Source organism: Oculina patagonica, chromosome 8, assembly GCF_052425735.1.
Source record: "Oculina patagonica isolate OP01 chromosome 8, crgOcupat, whole genome shotgun sequence".
Taxonomy (NCBI): Eukaryota; Metazoa; Cnidaria; class Anthozoa; order Scleractinia; family Oculinidae; genus Oculina; species Oculina patagonica.
The window spans coordinates 6705132-6728637 of NC_135765.1; the positions used below are offsets into that span (position 1 = coordinate 6705132).

The 23506-nt window shown below is 40.0% G+C and overlaps 2 protein-coding genes across 3 annotated transcripts; one reads left to right on the plus strand and one right to left on the minus strand.

Annotated features, from left to right (window-relative positions):
• Positions 1–1229: 1229 nt before the first annotated feature.
• On the plus strand, positions 1230–14269 carry LOC144663053 (uncharacterized). The gene is made up of 4 exons (XM_078523991.1): positions 1230–1637; positions 7004–7317; positions 12605–12701; positions 13686–14269. Exons 1-4 carry the CDS (start codon positions 1337–1339, stop codon positions 13946–13948), a joined length of 975 nt encoding a protein of 324 aa, XP_078380117.1. The 5' UTR covers positions 1230–1336; the 3' UTR covers positions 13949–14269.
• Positions 14270–14346: 77 nt separating this feature from the next.
• Positions 14347–21273, minus strand: LOC144663018 (uncharacterized). Of its 2 annotated transcripts, XM_078523951.1 has the most exons (5): positions 21255–21273; positions 20843–21196; positions 19456–19953; positions 17857–18126; positions 14347–16817 (listed from the first exon to the last, which is right to left on the minus strand). In XM_078523951.1, exons 2-5 carry the CDS (start codon positions 21129–21131, stop codon positions 16156–16158), a joined length of 1719 nt encoding a protein of 572 aa, XP_078380077.1. In that variant the 5' UTR covers positions 21132–21196; positions 21255–21273; the 3' UTR covers positions 14347–16155. The 2 variants fall into 2 exon arrangements, with proteins under 2 accessions (XP_078380077.1, XP_078380076.1); XM_078523950.1 differs by lacking the exon at positions 21255–21273 and having other exon boundaries at positions 20843–21232.
• Between the last annotated feature and the right edge of the window lie 2233 nt (positions 21274–23506).

The window sequence follows — 23506 nt, forward strand, 5'->3', positions numbered from 1 at the left end:
TAAAAAGAAATGAAAGAAAACAGTAGTAGCCAGTAGGTTTAGCTTGTCACTAGGCAAATAGTAACATCAAAACCAAATGAAATGCAAAAAAGATGGGAAAATGGTTCGACATAGGAATAATATTTATATTAATAGGACCCTATAGTATACTATAGCTAGTTGACTATAGAGTGAGATTGATAGCCCACACCTAATAAATAAAAAACAATGCAATATAATTTTTGTTTTGCATGAGCTTGACAAAGGTCTTACTATCCAAAGCTGTTTTCTCCGCAGTTCCTGAGTTATCAGTTGCTGTTTGGCAAAATAATTTACGTCTGCATAAAGTTTTCCATCTCTAATCTCCGGAGTTCAACAATAAAATGGAAATAATTATTTCAGTCTCAGACTTTCTCTCTCCTTTTCATCCGTTAACAACAAGGTTAGTCATTACAAGTTACGGCAGTGCTCGTTAAAGGTGCAATAGCAGGTTAACCAGTCAAAAGCGTCCTTTTAAGAGGGTCCTGAAGGGGGGGGGGGTACAAAATCCCATTTCCCAGCCCAAATTTTGCCCAAATCCTATTTCCCAGCCTTTTTTTTGTCCAAATCCCATTCCCAGTAGTAAAATTCCCAGTGTATGGAAAACCGGGCTTGAGCATAATATATTTGTTGTTTTGATTGTCCAAAATGTAGTCCCTTCGGTGAACCCAGGCGCAGGCGTCGTTGAGCGAGTCCAGAAATTAATATTGACCTGCATGCGCATTCTCAGAAATCTGTCAGCCCCAGCCCCCCCCCCCCCCACCCCCCCAAAAAAAGGGGGGGAAGCTGAAGAAACCAAACCATAATCGACAGCTCCTTTGGAAACGCACGCACAGATGTTAAATTCAAATATTTAGTACTTGTGGGTTTAATACCTATTCATTATAGCTTTAGACAAAGGTTACGACAATTTTTCTTGCAAATGTCGCGCTAATTTGTTGCGTAGTTGAATTTTTCATTTTAGCGAACAAGTTGCATGTAAGAAACGCCACACAAATATGCAGGTTTAGTCATGTACTGACATGCTTCCCATTCCCATTTTTTGTTTCCTAATCCCAGTCCCAGTTACCTAAATCCCATTTTCCCAGTGAAACAATAGGCATATCCCAGTCAAAATAGGCAAATCCCAGTTCCCATTTTACCCCTTCAGGACCCTCTTTTAAGCCGTCTCTACGAGTGCTAACCCAGCGACAACGGAGGACAAGGAGGGGGAGCCTGGGATCAAGGATGGGAAGTGTAGTTTGCGTGACCATTTCTAGTCGCGTGACCTGTACGCTTTTTCTCGGAACCATTCCGCACAAAACAGTCAGATGCAAAGATGGCGAGCACAAAGCGGAAGACGATTCACCTTTTTAATTGTGACAACTTATGCAGTTTAAGCGAGGTAGAATCCCTACTGACAGCCGTTGAAAAGAATGTTGCATTCAAGATTTCGAAAATCGAGAAACATCAGTTTAGTGGAAGTCAAATTACTGATGTTGCTGAGAAAACAATTCCTAATTTGAGAGGATTGGATTTCGCTGTGTTCGTTGTACATGCACACGAATGCCGTCTCTCGTTCAACGAAGACAGCGGCTACGGAAAGATCTATACGGCTCTCAAAAAGCGAGCTGGTTCAGGTAAGTCTGAAATTTATGGTCAGGCCTAGGTATTTTAAGTTTGCTTCGTTTACATCGGGGCTCTGTTTGTTTATATGTAGTTTCCAGGAAACTCTTGTTCCGTAGATTAATATTCTGCATCCTACATGAATAATAAAATGTAAAAATCTTGTCGCAATGAAATGTTCAATCTTTCATGTAGCCAGTGCTTTGTAATTTTGTTTGTCAACGGGGAGAGAAAAAAGTCATGCAACGTTGCAGTGGGGCGTACTAGTCTTAAGACAGGCCGAGTACGTTTATTTATGCCTTCAACAACAACGTCGTTTCCTTTGACAGCAACGCCATCGAGAGTCATTTGCTTGTTGTAAGAATATATGACACCATGGATGTAAATCCAAGGTTGAAAGATCTATTATTTTACGCCATCTAGGAAACCGTAAAATAATAACGCCCTTGTTACCTCGTTCCTGGATGTAAACAGGGCCGCCGTAATCAGACCTTTGCCATAGACGAAGTAAATCCTTGCTAGGAGGTTCTGGGGGATGCCATCCAGAAAATTTGGAGAACTACAAGCTCTGAAACGGATGCTACTAAAAGTGGTAACGGGGAGCGGGGAACCGGGAACGACCGGGAACCGGGAACCGGAGTCTGGGAACGAGTGTACAGCGGTAATCCGTAAAATAATTCAAAATGGCGGACGAAAACACAGAAAAGGGACTGGGAACTAGCGTTCGAATTCGATTGTCGGAGCAAATCGACTTTTCGTGTGCTTTTGTTCGCTATAAAGGACTCACGAAGGTGCAGGCGGAATTTTGGGACGAGTTGCAAGGTAGGTGAAGAATCATTAATATTTTCCTGGAGTTGTAAATATTTTTCCCCGATTGTTACATCCATAAAGTTTCATCGTGTGCAATCTGGGCAAGGTAGACAACCTGGATTTTTGGTAGACTTTTTTTAAAAGTTCGACGCAGCAATACTACGCGTACCAAATCAACTGTTCCACGAACAACCAAAATTTCTTTATAGGCAGTCAATTCTTTTTTTTTTTTCCTGGGCTAAGCTCTGTTCATGTGATACATCGTGGCGCACTGAGTATAATTTGCGCCAACGAAATGCCGAAGGCTGAAGACCAACTTTCATTACGAAAATAATCGAATGTGGAATGTTCCATTCTGGTGGATTAACCGAACTTCCATCCGTCGTGCATCTAAAATGCATGCTGATATCAGCTGCTGTTATTAAGCAACAATAATTATGAAAATTGCAGGAAATTTTTTTGAGTATTTATTTCATGATAAAAGAAATAGAGAACTTCTGTCACAAGGTTGTAAACCTCATGTCAGCAGGACATGCAACTGTGTATAAGAAATTCTTTAGACAGTTTGGCAATTTATACTATGGCAAGTGCAATTGTGAACCACATTGAATCATAAAGAATGCTTAGTTAACACAAAGTTCAAGCACAATTCCTCACTTGGAAATCACCAATTTGCTTGTTGAAATACTTTTACAATGTCAATGTTTACCTTGTGGCCAGTAATAGAAAAGACAAACTCCAAATGAGTCCATGCATTAATTTCTGAAAATTTCTAACACCCCTCCCCAAACCACCAGTCGCTAATGCTATAATTGATTATGGAAACCAAGGTAAGCTCAGGCTTGATGGGCCACTGGGCTCACACTCAGACTTAACCAACAGCTGTGATTCTGTAACCCCTATTGCAATCACGATACACATGTACTTCTTACAACAGATTGTGTCTTTTGCGTGCTTTGATCATCATTGGTTTTCAAACATGGCATAGTATCTTGGACTTTGCATGAAGATTTGTTCCATTTATGAAAAGAAAATAACTATTTGGTGATCGCTGTTCACCAGTTTATTGTATGCTGTTATATTTCAGCACACTGATCATAGCTGTGTTTCATTTTTGCAGATCTGGCTCTTGCAGTTGACTAAAGGACAGACAACAAATAGAGAATAGTGTTAACCTACTGTAAAATTAAAATAAATTTGAAATTATTTTCTTCTCATTCTGTCTGCTGATCATTTTGTGTTTTGTACAAGTGACTGGGGGATGTTCTTTCCAGCCCACAACTCTTGACAGCCTCCTGCAAAGCTCAGTGTGTTGCATTACGGTATATTTCTGTGTCATAGTTTGTTTTGGTGAATCTGTAAATGAATTCCAAACACTATGTGTTTTGTACAAATTATCAGTAGGACAGCACAACACATCATTTGTGAGCAGTTTGTTATTTATGGCATGCAACCAGTTTTATTTTTTTCGCAATGATATGAATTCAGAATGAATGCATGCAGTTCGGGAATGACATATACAGAAAATTAATATTCACAACATTACAAGGTTGTCTTTATTTTAATGTCCATCCTAACACTCGGTGGATGTTGCAAAAAGGAAAATCAGTGTAATTATACACCCCTGGAGAACTACAATTAAAAGTTACAGTACAGCATTAATAGCACATGTTAAATTTAATTTTTTCCTTTTATGCAATACCATGAGTACGAAGAAAAAGTGATTTTCAGGGACAATGATGTACACTGTATTATACTGAATAGCATTTTGGAAATGCTACTAATATTCAGTGTTGCCTACAAAAATTGTTTGGTTCAAAAGCAAAATAAAAGTCACCATTCATATTACTATCTAACAACCTACAGATGCCAGAAAAAAGTTGTTTTTAAGTCAAAAGATAGATGTACTTGGGAACTTTGTTAACGAGAGTGGGACAATACATAAATATGACTAGCACGCAACAATTTACGCACGTATGATCGATCGGATAACAAACCAAGCCAATATATATCTGCTAATGTTACGCAACACATAGGTTCCATCCTGTCAAATGAAACCAATCCCGCAACTGTAGTGGAAAATACAGCATATTATGACTTACCCTACTATTCGACTGCATTTCAATAAAACATAATTTGATTTTCGAAATGAGGTATTTCGAAGCTATTGATCAGCGTGCAAGCTCCTTGCTCCCACAGCCGTCCTTTGCGTTGCGTTGTGTGTAAATGTGGATTCGAACACTGGCCTTGTTGAAAGATTCCTTCTTGAAAGAAATAAACATTCGAATTCTTCTTATAGCGATCGGCACGTTCACAAGTTTGCAAATGTCTGCGTTCGTCCGCCACGATCGGTGAACCATAAGGCGGCTTCGGACCTTCCCATTGGCTGAAAGGCCAGATGGCCCTGTCCTAATATATTGGGATAATCTGGACTGGTAACACTAAGCATTTACCTTCATCAGTAAGCTACATTTTACTCCGTTTCTGTGTTTTTTTCGTCCGCCATTTTGAATTCTTATACGGATTACCGCTGTACACTCGTTCCCGGTTCCCGGTTCCCGGTCGTTCCTGGTTCCCCGTTACCACTTTTAGTAGCATCCCTCTGAAACTCTTTCTGGTGTTAAACACATTTCGTTAGGTACTTCTGGAAAAAAATCGATCTTTTTCAACTGCGAATTAAATTCCCAACTTAAAATATTTTGTTTTTAATTTTGGATTAAAATCTAGACGAAGCAAGTGCCTCGTCTTGCCTCTTGCTAGTTACGGCCCTGGTAAACAGTACTGTAAAGTCAGTAGCCTGCGTAGCTAGCGGGATGAGCGCGGCGCGAGAAAAATCGCGGGCGAAATTCCCCCGCGGCTTCGATTCGCAGCTCAGTCGACTTCGCCGTTCGCTGTAAAGAGGGTCCTGAAGGGGTAAAATGGGAGCTAGGATTTGCCTCTTTTTGGGCTGGGAAAATGGGATTCGTGCACTGGGACTGGGATTTTACCACTGGGAATGGGACAAAAACTTTGGAAAATGGGAATGGGATTTCTTTTCTTTTGTGAGACTTGCTAGTCTCTGACTCTATAATTTCTCACAAATACTCGAATTATTCCACTTTGATGACGCACAATAGTCAGTATTTTTCCACGCTTTGACCTCCTATTGCAAGTTCTCGTTACCAGGCTTTACGCTTCGGTCATGTCATGTCCGTCATCAGCGGTTTGTTAGCCCTGCAGACCTGCAGACGTGCAGGCAAGCATTGTGGAGAATTGGTGAGCTGAAGAATCTGCTGCGAAAGAGGATTTGGCGAGTTTGTTATTGAATTCTTTTTATGTGGATTTCGTTGAAGCGGGCAGCACGAAGAGAGCGCCTTCACGCTTCTTATAGAACGGGTTACGACATTTAGAAAGGCATCTGTGAACATTGTGTTGGAGAAAGCTACAGAGTCAACAGCCCCGGGGATCTCAGGGTCAACGACCTCGGGCAGCACAGCAAGAACGCAGGCAAAATGCCCAAGAAAGCAGCAAAGAAAACAAGTAGCATACCTGGCACGCACGAAAAATATCCAAATAATATCAACAGTTTGCCCCTCTAATTTGTATTAGTAGAACCTCAGCTGTGTTCTATTGGAAATCCGCGAATCTGATTGGTTCTCCCACTGTTTTCTATTCGCCGATAGAAAACAGTCGCGCGCGCGAGTAGCTTTTAGGCGGTAAATTTTCTTGATTTTTGTCTTCAAAGTGCACAATATTGTAGGTTTTGGACTGCAATCCTTTAGAGTTTCTACTAAAACAATTAGACTACTCGCCCTCGTTTTCTATGAGTGATAGTCAACTCGGCTGCGCCTCGTTGACTATTTGCTCATAGAAAACTCGGGCTCGTAGTCTAATTGTTAAATAGTCATTATACTTATACTTTATGAACTGGGATTTCGACCAAAATTAGCCTGGGAACTGGGATTTGAAGCCTGGGAACTGGGATTTGGACCAAAATTGGGCTGGGAGCTGGGATATAGGACCCCCCCTATTAATTCAGGACCCTCTGTAAACAAAGCACTCGCACTCGGTCGTGCATCCCGGCAGCTAAGCAGCCCGGGAGGGAGGGGGGGGGGAGGGGTACTCCCTTTAATGGCCTAAAGGGGAGGCTCCGCCCGAAAGGGATTCCTTCTTCAGATTTCTGGTATATAAAAGGGCAGGGATTTCACAAGTTTTGGCATATGAAAAGGTAAGAAATTCTGTCATTAATATATTTAACAAGGCCTTTATATAAATTAAATATTTCGAACAAACGCAACTTATGGCTGTATCGTCTACATAAAAATATCAAGGAAACGTCCTGTTTTAAGTATATGTCGTGTCGTGTAGGTATATGAAAGAGGTACCTTTTTTCTATGAAAGTATACGAAAGGGTACCTATCTGTCAAAATGCTATTCAAAAGGGTAAGGGGCTGGACCTCGGGCGGAGCTAACAGGCTAAGCAGGCTGTAAGGTCAGATAAATAATATTTAATGTAAACAACACTGAATGTATTTGCTGACATTTGTTTCGATTGTGCATCACTGTTACCTCTCCCGTTTCCTTTTTTAAGATGAAAATGTTTTGATTATCGTTGGTGAAGACAACAATTACAAAGATGACTACGAACAAGAACGGCGTTTCCTTTCAAGATGGGCAGAAAAGGCCATCTGTCACCAATTTCGCGCAGAACTCATAGATGGAAGGAAGAGCTTCATCTTTTCTTGGAACAAGAAACACAGGCCAATTCACGAAGAGGCACTTCTGCATTACTTTGATCCAAGCAAGAAGGGAGAGCGCTTTAATTATGTACCAAAACCAAAGCGACCACCAGAAATGGAAGAGCCAGGCATTGATCCACCAGCCGCCTTAGACATCGAACAGGAGGTATGAAAATGCTTCTACAACCGACAGAGGTAACAATGTGATAACCGTGGCAGTTTTTCCTCTTCGCGTTATAAATAAAAAATAACCTCCGTTTAGCGTAAAAATATGCACTTATCTTTTCAAAAAAGGGAACAGCTTTACAGATCAGAGCGGAGCTCAAGGAACACTGCGAGCTTTAAAGTTTCTCTATTGGGAGATGCCAGCTTGTAAATATCCTCGAGCATTCCCCATCCATTGGCTGCATTATCACCTGACATCATTAGACCAATCGCGCGCATGAAAAATATTTACTTGCATTTTTAAGCCATAACAATGTATGGACATCAACATGTAACAGCCTTTTAAGAAATGGCAGCTATAGCTATTTTCAAGCGTTAGGGTTGAAGTTCTACATGAAACATTTAACAAATAGATTCCATTTTGCCGTGCGTCTGTTTAGTTATAGATCACAAATGACGTCAAAATGTGGTATGAACAAAAAAGTGGCCCACGAGCCGCTAGGCGAGTGGCGTATTCTGTGATCTATAACTGAACAGACCCACGGAAAAATTGAATCTATTTGTTTTATAACAGACGACTTCACTACACTTCAGTTTAAGTTGTTTTCATTTTTTCGATTAAATTTTCGGTAACCACGAACACTGTTAAACCGATTAAATAAAAGAATAAAGGAAAATCAAAAAATCAATGGAAAAACTAACCTTTATTCCATCTGGAAACTTGTGTAAATCAGTAAACTTTAAACATAGCGTTCAACCGCCATTCATTGATTTGTCGTGGCGTCGTCCAACAGTTCAACATCGAATAAAAATTTTCATACATATTTCGATAATTTCTCAAATCATTCACTGTCTATTTCCAAAAACTCTTCCAACAACATTGATTTGCACTATGAACTCTGATCACGCGCGCGAGTCACACCACCCCGTGACGTCATCTGTGCGTCTGTACTCTAAAAGATAACAGGCATCCGGACCAATCAAAACGCGCGCAATAGCTCGGTTATTGTATGATAACACATATAACGACATAACATGAACTGTATCATTAAAGATGTGAGTATTGTTCATCGTGGTTTAAGATAGGAATGAACGTTTAATCGTTTGTTTCACGATAGAATCGCTTTGAGATATTGATCGCTACGTTTCGACTGCAATACTGCTAGTCTTCATTAGGCGATGAGGTCGATTGTTTACGCGTCGCTATTTATACACCTTGCTTCGCTGTGATTAGTGCCTCAAAATATGTCGAAAATACTGAAGTGCCTGACCACTTTAATAAAAGGTTTGTGTGCCGCGTGAATGTGTAAAATGGCATCATAGCTTCATCCGGCGGTGCTCCTTATTTCAGACTCTAACTGTTATTATTATTATTATTATTATTATTACAAGTGAAACCGGTAAAAACAATATATAATTATATATTCCATAGAAAACAGGAAAATGTGAAAAGGTTAAAAAAATAGATTAGTGTGTATCAATCTGCAGCTTACTTTTATAAGTAAATGCCTACATTGTGCAGTTCCAGAAAATTCCATACTCACCCCAAGGATGGTCAATGTTAATTCCGAAGGGGAGGGAGGGTGCAATAGCCCAAATTTTTTAAAGAAAGTATGAAGCTAAACTGAAAGTTCCAGGGGGTCGGAAGGGTCCATCCTTGGGGTAGGTATGGATATTTTTGGAACCACACATTATAATTAAACTGCCATTAAGGTCGGGACACACTAGGCGACACGTCATATTGAATATGGAAAATTAGCTGGCATTCCCACTCTTCCAAATTCGCTGTTTGTGCACCAAACAAACACCTTGTTGCAGCGACTTAGTTGTAAGCACTACACACGGAGCGACTTGTCGCCGCGACCTGTCACTGCGACTTGTCGACATAGTTCACGGTCCCGACCTTTACACTATTGAAGACACTTTAGCCTGTGCTAGAGTAAATTTATGGTCTGCAATAATAATTTCGTAAATTCTCTGTAATTTCATTATTTTTATTGAAACAAAGGAGCAATTGTAGAATACCCGTCATTATTCGTCTGCTCCCGTGGTCTACAGTCCGCAGTGAAATTTTGTTGTTAAGTTATATTTCACTCATAACGCAGTCTGCAGTCATGCAGTCCATTGATCAAAATTGGATTTAATTGTTGTAATCGCCTGCCACCGCAGTCCACAGTCCTATAGTGTTTTATTTGAAAATAATACAAAGTCTGCTAATCGCCTGCCACCGGGGCCCGTAGTCCCATAGTCGATTCTAAGAAATGCTAGTAAATGTTATAATCGCCTGCCACCGCGGTCCCATAGTGGATTTAAGAACAGTAGATATCCTGAACACAATATAAAGGCTAACCACAAGCAACCTAATCGCCGTCCGTGTCGTCCGTAGTGTACCCAGAATTCTACATGTTAACAATATATAGTGTTGCCCTAACAAATATAGATAGCTAACCGTGAACAGGCTAACCAAAGTGCATATTAGACTAACCGAAATGAATAAGTAGGCCTCTCTAAACACAAAACATTCTGTCCCATGTGTTCACTATGGGACTGCGGACCACGGTGGCATGCATGACTACGGACAGCGGTGGCAGGCAATCTAAACACCAAACTTTTTGCGTCGGACTGTGGACCATGGACTGCGGTGACATTAAAATCAGTTCAGCATGATTTCAATTTTGATATTTGTATGGTGACTGCGGACTGCGGTGGCAGTCATTTCAGTTATGCAAAAAAAGTGCCGGGGTATTCTACAATCATGCCAAAACAAAATAGTTTTGTCATGAACCATGAATGGTTTCAAAACGTACATGTAATTAAGTGTCAGTATTCACATGTAGCCTTATTGGGTTCTGGAATGTTCATATTACATAAATAGCTATAAATGTCACTAAAGTATATTCAGGTTTAAACTGGCAACATGTGGGAATCAATCATGTGACAATTTTATTACATTAACACAATGTGTATTTTTGAGTTCATTTATATAAATTGACTAAGAGGAATGTCATTGCACTCTTCAAGTCACCTGTAAATAGAAACAAAACAAACAAAAACTGTTTATTTTAACGAAATTGCTATTTTCCCAGCATGCAGAGTGTATATTAAATGGCCTTTTTCAGTGTGTGAAAAAAAAACCCTGACTGCTTTCATTATGGGCTAGTGGATTAAATAATTTTTTCCACTTGCTAGATAGCCAAATGACATTTATGGATTTTTATTTTTTGTTGTTGATCTTTCCAGAGAAACATGGGACTTTGGGTAAGCATATAATGGTTTCACCTTGCACAGTCTACCTGGAGGAAGAAATCAATTTTCTTTGCACTCTTCCTTTCATTGATCATAATTTTGCAGAAAAAAATGTCAGTCTTCACTGAATTTTTTACATTGCTAGCTGTAGTTTAAAATGCTACTGAAGGCCATCTAACAACTGAAAATACATGCCTTAAAAAAATGTCAAACAGCTTTTTTATAAAGTAGGCAAATGTCTGGTCAAAAAGTAGATCTTTTAAAAATGTCTCAGGTAGTGAATGAGGAGGATGGGAATTGCTGAGATTGGCTGAAGAGATCAATAACTACCTGAACTTGTTATAATCCATAGTTTAACTCACCAGTAATTCAGAAAGTCCTCAGTTCTGAATTCTGTAAATCCTGTTTACAAATTACACATTCTATTAATCCCACAAATTACCTGTATACAACAAAAAGCAAAAGAAACGTAAATCTATGTCTGGCAATACAATACACATCATGGAAAGATAGAAATTTAAACTTCAGAAATGGTCTCATTTATTTCTTTGCGGCCGGAAATGACCACATGGTCAATATTTTGACAAACATTTCCTCACGTATAAATAATGAAAGGATGCGATTCTTATTAAATTAAAGTAGATTAACATTCAGAAGACAGATATAAATAACAATTACATGCCTCGAAGAATTAACCGAGTGACATTACTATGACACAATCGCCTCAAAATCTACAAGATCTATTTTTTTTATCGCCGATCGCGAGCTCGGCTTTTAAACTTTTAGTACGATTCTATCTTTAGCACTTTTATAAATCTTCACATAAACGCCGAAGACATAAGCTTAAGCCAGTCTTCAAAATGAAATTATAGTACAATCAGAAACGCTTTACCTCAAGTGACTTCAGGTCACTGTAAATTTCTGTTAGAAATGTTTGCGGAGAAAACAACACAGAGAAATCCACGAAGAGGCGCTGCTGCATTACTTTGATCCAAACAAAAGTGGACAAAAGTTTGAATCCAAACCAAAAGCGACATCATCTATTCAGTTCAACATTGTCGATGCTACTGAGACGTCTGAGATATATAAGGTGATAAAGGCAATGCACAACCTCGTTCCCAGGGTCTGGGAACGAGGTTGGACAATGCGATTTATTGTGAATTACCTCACTGATCATAACGCGGTTTTCACTTGAGTATATTTGTAGAAACTAGTAATTCGCTCGTGCTTTGGTTTTGCTTTAGTACGCGTCGTATTTTTTTTTTAACTCGCGCCACTTTCTCAATAAACGGAAAGTAAACCAAAACCAGGAATGACTCTCATTTTCCATTTTCCTGCGCTTCGCGTAAGCTGCATGTATTTGCTTTGGATTTTAATTGGTAAGATTTCTTATGCCGAGTTGGATTAATTTCGGTATTAAAAGAGCCTATCAATTAAAGTGACTCGTACAGACTCACCGGACGATTGATACCTTCAAGTATTTTAAAAAGTTTAGAAAATAGATGCATATCCAAAATACTGTACAAGTATGTGAGGTAAAAAAAAGGTAAAGTCTGTGTCCGAGCCATGAGGCCCATACAGCCGGAGCTTATCCCGGTTTCCGTAGCATTAAGCGACTAGGAGTATTGCTACACCCCCCTGGATGGGATGCTAGTCCATCGCAGGGTTACCCCCCAGCAGTAAATTCGCCGGTACCCATTTGTACACCTGGGTGGAGAGAGGCACTGTGAGAGTAAAGTGTCTTGCCCAAGAACACAAAGCAGCGCCCCGGCCAGGCCTCGAACCCGGGCCGTTCGACTCGGAGTCGAGCGCACTAACCATTAGGCCACCGCGCCTCCCAACAAGTATGTGAAGGGGGTACCATTTTCCATTGCATGAATGTATCGAAGAAGATCCTTTTCTGTCACAAATGGTAATAAAAAGGTATATGGCATTTCCTTAAAAATATTCTTAGTCTGATCCCGCCCTCCAATCGGGATTATAGCAAAGAAAGAGCCCCAACTTAGCAGCCTCACTGACTATTCCGTGATCTTAATCAACAGATTGAATTTGTGGATGAAATGGAGAATGATAAGCAAAATCCAGTCGCTGCTGACGTAATTGGACAAGAGCACCCAGAGGAAGCAAGTGGCGCTGAAGGTAAGCCGTGGTTAAAAGAATTTACAGCCTGCATATTCCTTGTTATATGTCGCCGCTTGGGGAGAGAATCACGTCTCTAAATTTGACATTTAGTCATTTTAAATCAGTTTTGAATTTGAGACTTATTTCGAAGCAATTGCAAGGTGATACTATCCCTCACAGTCGAACCTCAGCCATCAGAATACTCCAGTACATGGACACTTCGTCACAATGTGCTTGTCGCAGCGACATACAAGCACGTGCTGTTGTTTATCTCCCATAAGTGAAAAGTCAGACAGGGCTCGAGACTAACGGTAGCCAACTAGGCAAAGGCTACTAAAATTTAGGTCTTGGCTACCAGGTTTAGCATTCCTACTAGCCATTTGGCTAATGAAAACTCGGAAAAGTCAACTGTTCTTGATAGAAATCAATATACTTGACTAGTAAAAAATTACTTTTGGTTAGTAAAATTTGACATGTCACTAGCCAGTAAACCAGTGAGTTAAAAAGTTAGTCTCAAGCTCTGGTCAGAACAATTTTTCTGGTCCCAACGTTGTTCGCTTGAGAGTTTTGAAGCTTAACTGTATATCTTTGGCTTTAAAGAGTTGCAAAACTACTACTGCGTAAAACTACATGATGCCAATGCCTCACACATCCAGTATAGGTAGTAGGCATAAAATTAAAGCTGCACGCTTCATTCATGGTTTGGATTAGTGGTTATGCTGTCGCCTGTTTAATCATCTATCTTGCTTTCCATCATGCTTTGGGTTCTTAACTAACTTCCTTAATGTATAGTTCTGTACCTCCGTCCCATGAAAAACACCATTTCCAGTAAGTTGCTAAACCAAAATTAAAGCTTATTCTAGTCCGCATTTTTATGATGTCAGTGATGGTAGCTGTAACTGATTAGTAAGCAAAAAGCTTTTAAAAATCAGATATTAATTTGGCGTTTGACTATTCGCTTGAAGAGAAACTTTCTAAGATATTATTCTCATCTCGTTTTAGTGTCCACAACAGGATCACATCTCGGTTATCCAGATGGCTCAGTGCTCCTGGAAACTCAGCGACGCTATGGAAAAATCTCGTATGAGGCTAATGATGTAAAGAAGAGAGAACATGGGTGGCAGCCTCCAGAGGAAGTCAAGGAACGTCTGGAACAAAAGTATAGTTCAACACCTGACGCTACAGTGTCGTTGGTAGCTCTTGAAAATGAGATTGTTGAAAGGGTTACCATTCCTCTTCCTTGGAACTATTGCCTAATATTATGAGTAAAAAACTCGCAAGTTTATACAATGGACAAAGGGAGTTGTTTAGAAGTAGTAAACTTCAAAGTAAGGTTCACTGAAAAAATGTCGAAAGTAAGACCGAACACTTCATTTAACCGATAGACCTAAGTTATTTGGAACTAAAAGTTCCTTACATTTTGTAACGACTTATTAAATTTTTAGCTTTCTATTCAAGATATACGGGGCGGATTCAGGGGGCAAAGGGCTCTTTTGCAACAGTAAATTTTCCATTGTCTTAAAATTAAGTGAGTGGTTATCGTAACTAGCTCAGTGAGCTACAATAAACACCTTCATATAAGAACACCGGAAATGGGCTGAAATGATTATTATTTAATTGATGTCTATTAAGAAATCAGGCTAAACAGGTTCTTAATAACAGGTATATAGTGTGTCTACTTTAACTGGCTGTTTTAATTAGTATAATACTTTCACCAATGAGTAAAAATAGTACTGTCCCTTTTTCTATGTATTTGGTATTTGTACTCTACTTTATGTATTTAATGGCTCTTACAGTGCACTTTGGTCTTGGCCAGTGTTTTCCGATCTGATCTGATCTGCTATAGATTAAAGTTTTAACGTATTCTAAGCATCCTGCTCGAATCGAATCGCATCCCAGCTATAAACAAGTGCGCTATACACATAATATAGATGTCACAACCATTTTATTAATGTTCGTTATACAGACAGGTGGAACTTACGTACATTTCGTATATCGGCCCACTCGACTTCTGCTGATCGGCTTCAAATATTAAAAGCTTTGTTACTGTTTTGTTTTTTGTTTGTTCGACTTAATTCCAGGCTTCAGATTCCAGGAATAACATTTTAACAGTATGGCGTCGCTTTTCCGAGAAATGCATTGTCTCGGATGTCTTCAATTGTTACCCATCACTGATCAAGGGGAACGAGAAACGATTTGCCCTCGCTAATGACACGCGTCATCTCCTCGACACAGCGGTACAAAGTTTTTATATGCAATATATGTGATGTTAGTTTTGGAATCCACTCACAGAGTACGAGTTATCGTGCAATACAAAGGACAACGGATAGTAAGAGTGCACGCGTGAACTATTACTAACGTCGTTCTCACTCATAGTTGTATGCATACAAAGTGGCAGAGCTCCTGAACAATCACATGCGTAACCAGACATTTGCCATAGACGAGGCAAGATCTCGCTGGGAGGATGCTGGGAGCTTTCCCTTCAGAAAAAAAAAATTAAATCTAGAATGAGCTCTTTGAGAGACACTTGTGATGTTTTATTTCTTGGTAAAACTCAATCGTACAACTGGGGATTTTTTTAACCAAACATAACTTGTGTTAAATTTTGTCTCAGTCTTACTCGAACAACAATCATGCACGTGATTGATTTTGTTCAGCAGCTATGCCACTTTGTGATTGTGCACTCTTACTATTCATTGCCTTTTGTACTCACATGATAACTCGAACTCTGTGAGTGGATTCTCAAAGTAACATCACATAATTATATGGCATATAAAGACTGTGACAGCTGTTTGTTCAATTACTGAGTAAATATAACTGAGTATAACGTAACTATATTATGTATAGCATTTTTTAATGCTACAGTTTAACGTGTTTATTTTAAAAACATTTATCTTCCGGTACCGACACTTTGTCACTGACAGAACAAGTTTTTTATTGAATTTTATACATCTACTTGTTTGGTTTTTACCTTTTTACAACTGTATGACGACAACTTTCTATTGAAAGTTACTTTTTTGACCCAATCAAAATCTAAAACATAAAGTGATTATCACAACTCATAAGTTGTGATTTTGGTTTAGAATTACTGACTGAGGTATCAATTTCCAAGCTTTCTTTACAAGGCCTTACAACGTTATACTTTAATGATACGACCGGTAGTTGATGTAACACCTTGACTTCTCACGAATTTGAATTTTGGATCTTAGTTTAATTTTAATTTTACGTTTTTAATTTTTTACTAGGAAAGTGTTTAACTGTATTCTTATAAATTTCTATTGTATATTTTTAGATTTTAACTAATTGATGTAAGGCGCATTTGATCATATCCATATGTTACTGTGCGCCGAATAAGCATTTTATTATTACTTATTCTCTGAGCAAACGGCACAAAGGAAAATTGATTTTTTAAGCCGGTCAAAGTTAAAATTTTACAGTTATAGTAATGGCAGAAGCTCCAACACTTTGTCGATCAAACGAGTAAACATCTTGTCATATGCATTCTAGCAACTTTTACTGTGGATCTTAAGTTCCCCTTTTCGTCAGAGATGACACAAAGCTCTCCCTCTGGCGTCCCTGAGTATTCGCGCCCCAGACTTTCCACTAGGTATTGCGGAATCATCCAGTCTGGATAACGGAATTCAAGATCCCCAGGCTCAAATGAAATTTTTCCGTTGCGGATTCTCGTTTTAAGCATCAAGGCCTCATTGTATCCCATGGGTGGTTCTTCATAACTCGTAGGTGCTGGTAAAAGGGCTTGTGATGGCTTGTCGTGTTGTTCTTTATCCAAGCGAGGGCGAGTGTCATGATACGGTTCCTGTACTAGAGGACCTGTCAGGTGTTCTTGCGACAGTTTGGCTTGGCTTGTTTCCGGGATAGAAGCTGAAGCAACATTGGCCGGTCTTGAAAATTCCTCTTGATAGCTCTTGCGCGTTCCTGTGTCATCCATAGTTGAGGTCTGAAGCATTAACTGTATCAAGACATCGGGCTCTACGTTCAATTTTCCGTCTTCCAACCACACGGGAAGTCCCTTCCCCCTTTCTTTCAGGATACTTTCAATGGTTTGCACAAACATCTCCTCGTCCTTTGATGGCAGATGGCTAGGTCCGCAAATCGTAAAAATAACCTTTTCAACTGGAAAGTAAAACCAATAGTTTCATTGTATAAGATCTTGTTCTCATTAGTGAAGAAGAAAAATTCCTCCATTTATAAAATTGGTGTTAGGATACATTCATTATTTATGCCAGGGGGTGAGCAGGCAAGAATTGAGGGGGGGGTGTCCAACTCATGTTTGGCGGAATATAACGGGCGCCAGGGGAGTTTCCTCCGTATTGTTTTCACTCTCCGAGGACACTGAGCTACTGTGGGGGGGGGGGGGGAGAACGATGTCCTCCTCACTGTCACTTTATCCTTCACTAGTGTTTTCGTCACTAGTATGTTTTTGGAGGCTATTTTGTTACAAAATAAAGACTGCTTGTTAGTAGCTAGGCTAGTTCTTGTTTGTTTGTTTTTTTGTTTTTTTTTCGGAGGGGGGAGGGGGGGGGTCAAGGGGGTCAACATGTTTTGGTTTTGTCTATGATGAATCTTGCCAGCCCACCCCCTGGCATTAATAATCAATGGTCTCTTATATATCTGGCGTTCTGATTGTACGACAATTTTAATAACTTCTTTCTCTTTGACAGTCATTTTTACATAAAATCTGTGCAGGCATAAAGTTATGGGTTTATTTGGGGCAGTGCCACTAGTTCTGTAACATCTGTCTGCGAACCAGCTACATCAACTTTTGTATGTTACGTATACTGCCTCGACGTTTGGGTTTTCTAGGACGTTCAAATGCAAGATGGTGAAAATCGGGACAGTACATTATGACCACAATTTGCAATAAAACGACCAAAAAGGTCCAAGGGACAAGACTGGGCATGTTGAAATTGACAAAACTTCAGATAGCATACATTAAGAAAGGAAATATTCTGGATATTATTAGGAATAAAATATGTTATACTAAGTAGGCTCCAGGCTGGTTCTTCAAGGCAAAACAGTGTGTTACTTTACTTTACGTCATTTCATTGTGACAGCAGCTCAAGACAACAAACGTTAACCAGTTTTACACGAAGCATATTTCTTATTTAAAGCTGCTGTTGTTTATGGCTAAACACACAGGTTATATTCTTACCAACTTTTTCTGCTGCAGTTCTGACAAGTTCCTCCAACTCAAGTTTAAGTTGCGGCGAATGATCACAATCATTTCGTAACGTTGCGGTATCCACTACCAACACACAGAACCTTGGAGGGGTTCTCATCAAATAAGACTTAATATCAACTGGTGACGAGTTTGTAACTGGGGGATATCTTGACATGTTTAATCTGGGACGAATGTCTTCAATAACCTGCCGTACAGTCTGCATTGACTCTGCCGATACATTACAGCCACAAACTACCAAGTCTAGAACGGAAGAGAAAGCAAAATACTGAAGGAACTTCACATTTGGCCTAAACAACGACAAAATCATGACAACGATGGGCACTCGTGGTTAAGTAGCACAGGCACGGTTAATTTTCCCAATGTCAGGCAACAGAGGAGTATTAACGCACGTATTGTTTCTATGACATGTGGCGGACTGGAAGCTAAGTACAATTACCCCACTACCACCAACCCTAGTGAAAGGGTAATCCAATAATTGCGGGTCAACTGTTGACCTCTTCTCTAAGCTAATAACAAACACAGGGACAAGGACCTCCCAATTTAAAATCCAAAACGCAAGTCATTAGACTACCTTACCACGCTACGACACAAGCACACCAAGGAAATGTTTTCATAGTTCCCCAAACCCAACAGGAGTGACTCTTAAAATTTCCATTTATTACAATGCTCGCACACCAAGAGGTACAGGAGACAAATGAAAGGTCAATCACTTGAAACTAAGTACATAATCTCATGAAAATTCAAGTCCCTGAATTGAACTGCAGTATAAATTCTGCTAACGAACATCTCCCCATAGGCGGGCAATTATTACAAACCCCATAATTATTAATTTCCCAGTAGAGGACACCTCTTCTAAGTAGGCACTTTTTCTAGTCCCAAGGGTTGTCCATTAACATAGGTTCTACCATAGGTTTTCTCACTTGACTCTGAACATGACTTCCGCTCAGGTTGTCGAAACGTCAGTCACCAACAACAGTTCTTTACAGAACTACTCTCACCCGGACGATCACACTATACGACCTAGGTTCTACTGTGTACCTTATTGTTACTTATTTTCGCGGGAACTTAATTTCGCGAAAATGGAACTGACATATTTCGCGATTTGGCCAAAAAATATGTTTAGAGGAACTAAATTTCGCGAAAATTGTCAAAATGCTGGTCTAAATTAACAAACAGTAAGTCTCAAAATTGGCACAACTGATTTAAATTTTCCACTAGCAATGGCTTCCAATGACACTGAACAAAACCATATAACAGAACAAAAATTTAAAACAGTTTGAAATGTTCTTTTGTAACAAAGTAGAGTTAGTTTGACGACTGTACCAAGATAATTATGTAGTAAACTGACTGAATTATATAATAGGGTATTAAAGTCCGCGTCGTTATTTTTCGCGAGAACCTTTTTTCGCGGGTCTTTAATTTAGCGATTTTTTGAAAATCGCGAAACTCGCGAAAGTTAAGTCCCGCGAAAATAAGTAACAATAAGGTAGGTAAAATTACGTGTTGACTCCAGCACAAACTATGCTCGATACTGTATTGCTACAATAATTTCATAGCAATTTTTATTACCTTCGTCGCTTTCGAAGGGGACTTTCTTTCCTGCTTGGGCTCCTTTTTCATTGTGGCGAATGACAGCCTTCTGAGCCTTTCCGTTTGCTAAGCTGCCAGAGTGGTCGTTCAAAAAGGCGTCCACTTTTTCCTTTTGGGTAACATTCTTTTGACTTAACGGCAGTTCCTGACTGTCTTCCCTCGTCCGTTCATCACTGTTTGAAATCACAACTTCTTTCGCGGCTACAGGATCTGGTGGAAGGTCCACTTTGCGCGGTTGATAATCAAACTTTTGTCCTTTCTTGCTTGGATCAAAAAAGTGCAGCATCGCTTCTTCGTGAATGGCTCTGTGTTTTTTGTCCCAAGAAAAGACGAAGCTTTTTCTTCCATCAATAAACTCTTCTTTGAACTGCGAACGCGCAATTTTTTTCCAGGCCCAGCGCGAGATGACTGACTGCTCCTCCTCGGTTTCGTTCTTGTAGTTGTCATCTCCTCCAATAACAACAATGACTTTGTCTTCTGTATGAGAAGAACATTGTTAGGCGTGCTAACGTAGGGGCTAAACAGAGTTTTTTTGCGCGTCAATCTGTATAGTTTTCTGCCAGTGGTAAGCTGTCCAGTTACTGCTTCTTCTTATATGTTTAATTTCTAATGAGTACTTTGCTAATGGCGAATTCGAACTCTAGGTCAACTCTACCTTGTCTCAGACTTGCCAGATGAAATGCGTGTTAGTTTGTCCACTACCGTTTTGTATTGCGTACGCGGACGCTAGAGCAGCGGCTGCTGCTACTACCACTACCGCTATACTGCTACTGCTACTGCTTCTGCTACTGCTACTGCTACTGCTACTGCTACTGCTACTGCTACTGCTACTGCTACTGCTACTGCTACTGCTACTGCTACTGCTACTGTTACTGCCACCCAACACGGTCGTTATTTGGGTCTCCTGTTCTAGAAGGATTCCTAGAACGGGGCATGACATTTTAAATGAACAAAAGCTTCAAATGATCAGCCGCCAGAATGGCGTTTAATTTGAAATGCAAATTTATTCTAAATAGGGATACTAATTTGGAGACCCGGGTGGCACATGCCCACCCAAAACATACCCGAGTTCCCCCCCCCCTTTCCCTGGGGGGCACTGGAATTACACTTACACTGATGACCGGCTCACCCTTGGGTTTATCCCTGGGCCGTATACGGTAATGTGTTGAAGAATACAGAGGGATTGATTAATCTTGGAAGGTGCTTTCATTTCTGAAGTCGCTTATCAATGCAAATGGTGGTAAATTGATCAAAAACATTATTTAATTTAATTTTAATTATTTTCTAAGCGCTACGAGTTTATTCCTTCAGAATATTTACAACATAAGAAAATCAGCATTTCCGTACTTCCGGTTTTAAGTCTTACCTGTTGCCTTCAGTAAAGCCCTGTAGACTTCCGTGTAACCTCCTCCAGTATCCTCGTTGATTGTCAGGGAAGATTCGTTCGCATGGACTGCTAGAACAGCAAAATCTATCTGTAGCTCGGGAATAGTTTTGTTGCTCAATTCGGATATTCCTGAAAGTGGGAAGTAGTGTTTCTCGACGGAGAATTCGAAGCCAGGTTTCGCTGTTATCGCCATCAACAAATCTTCGATGGAGTCGAGCTTGTAAACGTGATCACAGTTGAAGAGACGAAACTTGCGCGGCGCTGACATCGTTTCGAAAGCGAAACCTCTTAAAATTGTTCCCTGTTAAGTCTTGCAAGGAAATAACTTATGTGCTGCTACAACAAATGTCACGACACAGTTGTTGTTACGTGAAAAGTCTAGTAAACTTACATCGTAATGATTTCTTCACTAATATTTGGCATTAGCCTGTGTAGCAAGCAAATCGGGAAATAAGCCACGTCCTGTACGACAGAACTCGGGTTAGTATTGTGTAAATAAAGCTCAATGTTGTGAAATTCTCGGAAAAGCGGAAAAGGTGGCGTATGCATGATGGGTAAACAAAGAAATTGCGTGACACCTAATATGCAAATTTAATACATTATCCAGTACCGCCGTCATTCAGTTGTTCTGTACTTGTCCTCGTCTTTGGAGGTCAGGAAATAGAAATATGAGCGGTAAAGGGGAATTTAGAGAATACCACTTTTTTTTTCCCCTGGCATTCACGTGTCCCCCATTTTATTCTAGCGAGAATTCACTTTGCTCTTTTGTTTACTTTTCTTGCTGCACTGTACGAGTCGTACGAGAAAAAGAAACCACAAGTTTTTCAAGCCTTACGCATGGCAACGAATCTCGCCAACGCCTCGTATTGTGGAAAAGCAACAGTGAAAGATTTCACGATTTGTTCTTTTAAATAGAAATTTCTTCCCGACGCTAGCCATACAAATACAATACAAAACAAACCAAAGCAAACCATCTTGTTCCACGCTGCCGTACAACAATGTGCGCATTCAGTGCAGTCAATGAGGAAGTGAGTGTAAACTACAAGTCGGAAGACTAAAAAACTATTTCAATACCTAAATTTGGACCTCACCTACACAGATGAATGTGCAAAACACCAGAATAGCAATGGCAAGATTCTTCATGGTTAAAAATCCGTCCAAAATCTTAGACAACACAACGATGATTATCGAAGCAACTGAAGGTGTGTCATTCACCTGTCATAATATGTAATGTTCCTTTCTATGACAACGTGTAGACTCACGCCACTGTCAAATTAGCCAATCCGCAACAAGAAAAAGCCGCCAATCACTTTCTTACCGTTAAGTGCTGTTTTGAATTGTCCTTCAGGCGACTTGTTAACAAAATGAGATGCTGCTGCAACGAGTTCAAAGGTTTTATTCCTCGGGCTATTATTGATTTAACGTCAATTTAATGTTGTTGCAAAACAAGTAAGTAAGTTACAATGCTTTGTTCAATTTATATTTTTGAAATAGCGTAAATATTACAAAGAATACTTTTAAAATATTGTAATTTCGCGATGCTTTGATCACGAAGTATATCCCTCAGTACTTAATATACATGTGATGTTCCTGTCAGTAAGACAACATGTAGCCACGCCACTCTCAAATAAGCCAATCCACAACCAGAAAAAGTCGTCAATCATGTGCTTAGCGCTAAGTGTAATTTTGAATTGTCCTTCGGGCAACCGGTTAACAAAGTGAGATGCTGCTACTACGAGTTCAAAGGTTTTATCCCTCGGGCTATTATTGATTTGATTCAATAGGATTGTTCAAAATCACTCAGTAAATAAGTCGGTTACAGTGCCTCGTTGTTCAATTATGTCTTTAAAATGAATTGAAGCTACTACAAAGAACACTTTTAAATGATTGCATGCAATTTCGCGATGTGCTGTTTTGATCACGCATGCGCAGTATATCCTTCAGTACTTAATTTACATAATGTTCCTGTTTATGACATGTAGCCATGCCACTCTTTGGGGGGGGGGGGACTGGGGGGGGGGGTCTGAACCTCCCGCCTCCCGTACCTTTTACTCCCGCCCCTGCCCCTTTCCGAACTGTTTTCTCCTGTTTGTTCCATGTCATTCTCGTTCCCAGAGCCTTCCGTTTCTTTTGGTCACGTGGTCGGCGAAACGAAGGGCTCTGGTAACACTGACTACCGGATGTCGTAAAATCCACGACATCCGGTAGCGCATGCCCACTGCATAAATGTTCGTCTGCGCCTGCTCAGTAAAAGAAAGGGGAAGGCTGGGGCTGACTGAGACGAGAAGAAAGCGAATTTTGAAAGCTGGTTTTGGCAATTCAAGTCGTTGATATTTTAACTTACACAATTCGATTCGTTTGGAACTCATTGAATTGCATGGCTGATAGATGTGTTGATGTTGTTGTGTCGACTCTACACGCAATATTATCTGACGGCAGATAGAAAAGTTAGAATCCAGAGGAATTGGAGTTATAGTGTACATGGAGTCGTGGATATCATCAGCTGATAACATTCCGACGGTTGATGATACTGTGAAATTTATTTATGGCCATGCGGAGGTATTGTAGAAAATTCAGAACCAAAAAAGCCGCTGATCGACGACGTATCATTCTATTGAGCAGCGGTAAGAAATATCACATTGA

What these genes read in the sequence shown, in the direction of transcription:
- LOC144663053 (XM_078523991.1), top strand. Translation starts at nt 1,337, where the DNA reads ATGGCGAGCACAAAGCGGAAGACGATTCACCTTTTTAATTGTGACAAC. An exon ending in CAAAAAGCGAGCTGGTTCAG is followed by an intron (nt 1,638 to 7,003) that starts GTAAGTCTGAAA and finishes TCCTTTTTTAAG; the next exon opens with ATGAAAATGTTTTGATTATC. An exon ending in GGAAGCAAGTGGCGCTGAAG is followed by an intron (nt 12,702 to 13,685) that starts GTAAGCCGTGGT and finishes ATCTCGTTTTAG; the next exon opens with TGTCCACAACAGGATCACAT.
- LOC144663018 (XM_078523951.1), bottom strand. Translation starts at nt 21,131, where the DNA reads ATGTCAGCGCCGCGCAAGTTTCGTCTCTTCAACTGTGATCACGTTTAC. An exon ending in GGCTTTACTGAAGGCAACAG is followed by an intron (nt 19,954 to 20,842) that starts GTAAGACTTAAA and finishes CTTCTCATACAG; the next exon opens with AAGACAAAGTCATTGTTGTT. An exon ending in AACTGCAGCAGAAAAAGTTG is followed by an intron (nt 16,818 to 17,856) that starts GTAAGAATATAA and finishes TTTACTTTCCAG; the next exon opens with TTGAAAAGGTTATTTTTACG.